This window comes from Mus pahari, chromosome 1 (assembly GCF_900095145.1).
Source record: "Mus pahari chromosome 1, PAHARI_EIJ_v1.1, whole genome shotgun sequence".
Classification (NCBI taxonomy): domain Eukaryota; kingdom Metazoa; phylum Chordata; class Mammalia; order Rodentia; family Muridae; genus Mus; species Mus pahari.
In genome coordinates, this window is record NC_034590.1 from 116,943,842 (window position 1) to 116,946,489 (window position 2,648).

The following is a 2,648-nucleotide window of genomic DNA, read 5'->3' on the forward strand; positions in this document are numbered from 1 at the left end:
GGGACTGTTTGGCATTGAGGGGCTTCCCAGTCTGCCATGTTCCAGGCACATCTTGGGGCTCAGTCTCTCATTCTCTTCAGGTTGGCTATAACTCCTTGGATGCATGAGACATACACCCTTTTGACCCACAGCCCTTTCTGGTCTCAGCAGGATACACAGACACACCAGTGGACAAAGACACCCCCCCCCCAACGGCTCAGAGGAGCCACTCGGTTCAAAGGCATTTGGAAAACAGAAAGACAACAGAGAAGTTTTATTAGCCTCTCAAAGTTTCCGGTATGTGGATTATTATTCTGCCTCAAATTTTGCGGACTTAGAGAAGAAAAAAAACCTAGACTCCCAGCCTGTTTTTGCCCTTGCCTTAGTACTTCAGATGTGGACTTGGACTTGGTGTCAAATCACCATCGCCATCCCATATGCTTGAGGAGCATCAGTAGAACCCACCCTCAGCCTTGGGCCACACCCAAACAGCCAGGTGTCATCAGGTCTAGCAGGAAAACTGGGGCCCTGAGAAGGATGTGGAGCCAGGGAGGGAGGAAAGAGGAGAGGCACTGTCCCGGGAAGGACGGGAGGAACAGGTCCATCTCTGGGCAAAGCAGGAGGAAGGCCTTTAATGAAACATCTCAGAGAACAGGGTGGGTGTGCATAACCCCAGGACCAAGGCACAGAGGAGGTTTGAAATGTCCAGGATAAATAGAACCAATGGGGGTGGAGAAAAAGCCAGCTCCTCCCCCTTTGTCTTACTAAACAGTCTTACTATGGGCACCAAAAATATATTAATATCTGTACATTTGTCATCTTAAAAAAAAAAAGGAATAAAGCCTCCTTGGCACCTTATGGTTGGTTTCTTACAAACGAGGCAATATGTGGAAAGACCAAGAGCGCATATGCACACGTGAAGAAATCACACACAGAGCAGTGTGACACACACACAAACATGCACACGGCTGTTCACATGTGGGTCTCTGATGAACGGGCAGAGAGCCCTTGGAACCCTGAGAGTTAGCCCCGCGGGCACGAGGGCTGCTGCCAGCACCACCGCTGCAGTTGTTTGCCAGGATGCTCTTTGCTGGTGTCTTCATTCTGCTCTCCAGGAGGATCCATTGCCCATCTTGTACCCAGGATCCCCTCGCAGCACATCTGCAAAGTTCTGCTGCAAGGAAACAGGGCCTGTCTCTATAAGCAGCTCTTTTTGCTCACTTGGCTTCACTCCTGCTGAGACACAGACGCCCACGGTCCCAAGCTCAGAGTGCACTCTGCCTGTAAGACAGACTCCCCAGAGGGAGCGGAAGTCAGTGCCCAATTGTGCAAGTGTGCCTGGAGTGAGGCATTAGAGCTCTGGTCCTGGTCACTGGTGTTCTAGCAAGAGGTTGCAGGAAGGTGAATGGCTGGGCAGCAGGGAGGTGAACCTGGTCCTTCCCAGGGCCTGTGCTGTTCAGAGATGGGGGCTGCCCTGCAGCAGGGACGTGACAGTGTTCTGCAGAGCCACAGCCACTTTCTTGGAGGTCTTGCGCAGCAGTGGGCTGTCGGGGTGGTGTTCCTTGAGGTGCAGGACGTGACCCTCCTGACTCTCAGATGTGCAGCCACACTCCTCACACACGTAGAGCTTGGCCCGGCGCTCCTTGTACGCGTACTTCTGCTGCACACCGTGGATCTTCTTGAGGTGAGACTCCAGAGAGCAGCGCTGGGTAAAGGCCTTGTCACACAGACTGCACTTGTAGGGCCGCACACCTACGGACAACAGGGGTCAGCATCAGGGCCTGACAGAGACCATGGAGCCTGTCTGAAGCTTCCACACAGAATGGTTAGGACATGCGAGTGACCAAGGCTAAACCCGCTAACTTCCTGAGTGACTCTGGAATCAAGAGAGTCTGTCTATGAATTCAGGACCCTTCCCTCAGATCCAGGGTGTGCCTTCAGGTTTCAGTAGGGTCGGAGGCATCCCTCTGGCCACAGACTTTACTTACCAGTGTGGGTTCGGACGTGTCTCTTGAGGTCAAAGGTGTCATTGAAACCCTTCCCACAGTAAGTGCAGAGGTGCCTCTTGACGTCATTGTGACACTTCATGTGTCGATTCAGCATGCGCTGGTGAGTGAAGGACTTCTGGCAGATGTGACAGGTAAAAAGGTCTCCATTTGGACTGTCCCCCAAGGTCACCTGTGAGTGAAGACATTATTTGTGGCATATATTTAGAAATCTGAACTAAAGCCTGGCATGCTGCTACTTGTACCCCACAATACTTTAAAGAAAAAGCAGGTCCACCGTCGTGGCCTGTGACATCTGCCAAGAAAAGCTGCAAAGAACCTTGGGTTATTGGTCCAACTTCCTATTGGGTTCCTAAAACACCCCTTTGAAGCTGTCATCCTGAACTTTTGGTCCTCCCGCCTTTACCTCCCAAGTGCTGGGGTTACAGGAGCTGCCACCGTGCCTGGTCTATGTGGGGCTAAGAGTTGAACTCAGGGCTTTGTGTATGCAAAGCTATTAAGCTACATCACCAGCCTTAGAAGTATTCTCTTTTTTTGTTTTATATATATATATATATATATATTTATTTATTTTGCATGTATCTATCTGTGTAGCACATGCTTGCCCAGAGCCCATGGAAGCCAGAAGAGGTGTGTCTTATCCCCTGACTGGAGTTACAGACA

At 51.0% G+C, this 2,648-nt stretch overlaps 1 protein-coding gene across 3 annotated transcripts in view; it reads right to left on the minus strand.

The window, feature by feature from the left end:
• Positions 1-585: 585 nt before the first annotated feature.
• Positions 586-2,648, minus strand: part of Ovol1 (ovo like transcriptional repressor 1) — a 10,967-nt gene continuing 8,904 nt past the window's right edge. For all 3 annotated transcript variants that reach the window (XM_021219714.2, XM_029534991.1, XM_029534993.1), the window contains exons 3-4: positions 1,968-2,157; positions 586-1,731 (exon numbers count right to left, since the gene is read on the minus strand). In XM_021219714.2, the coding sequence (XP_021075373.1) occupies positions 1,436-1,731; positions 1,968-2,157 (486 nt within the window). In that variant the 3' untranslated portion in view covers positions 586-1,435. The remainder of the gene's footprint in view (positions 1,732-1,967; positions 2,158-2,648) is intronic.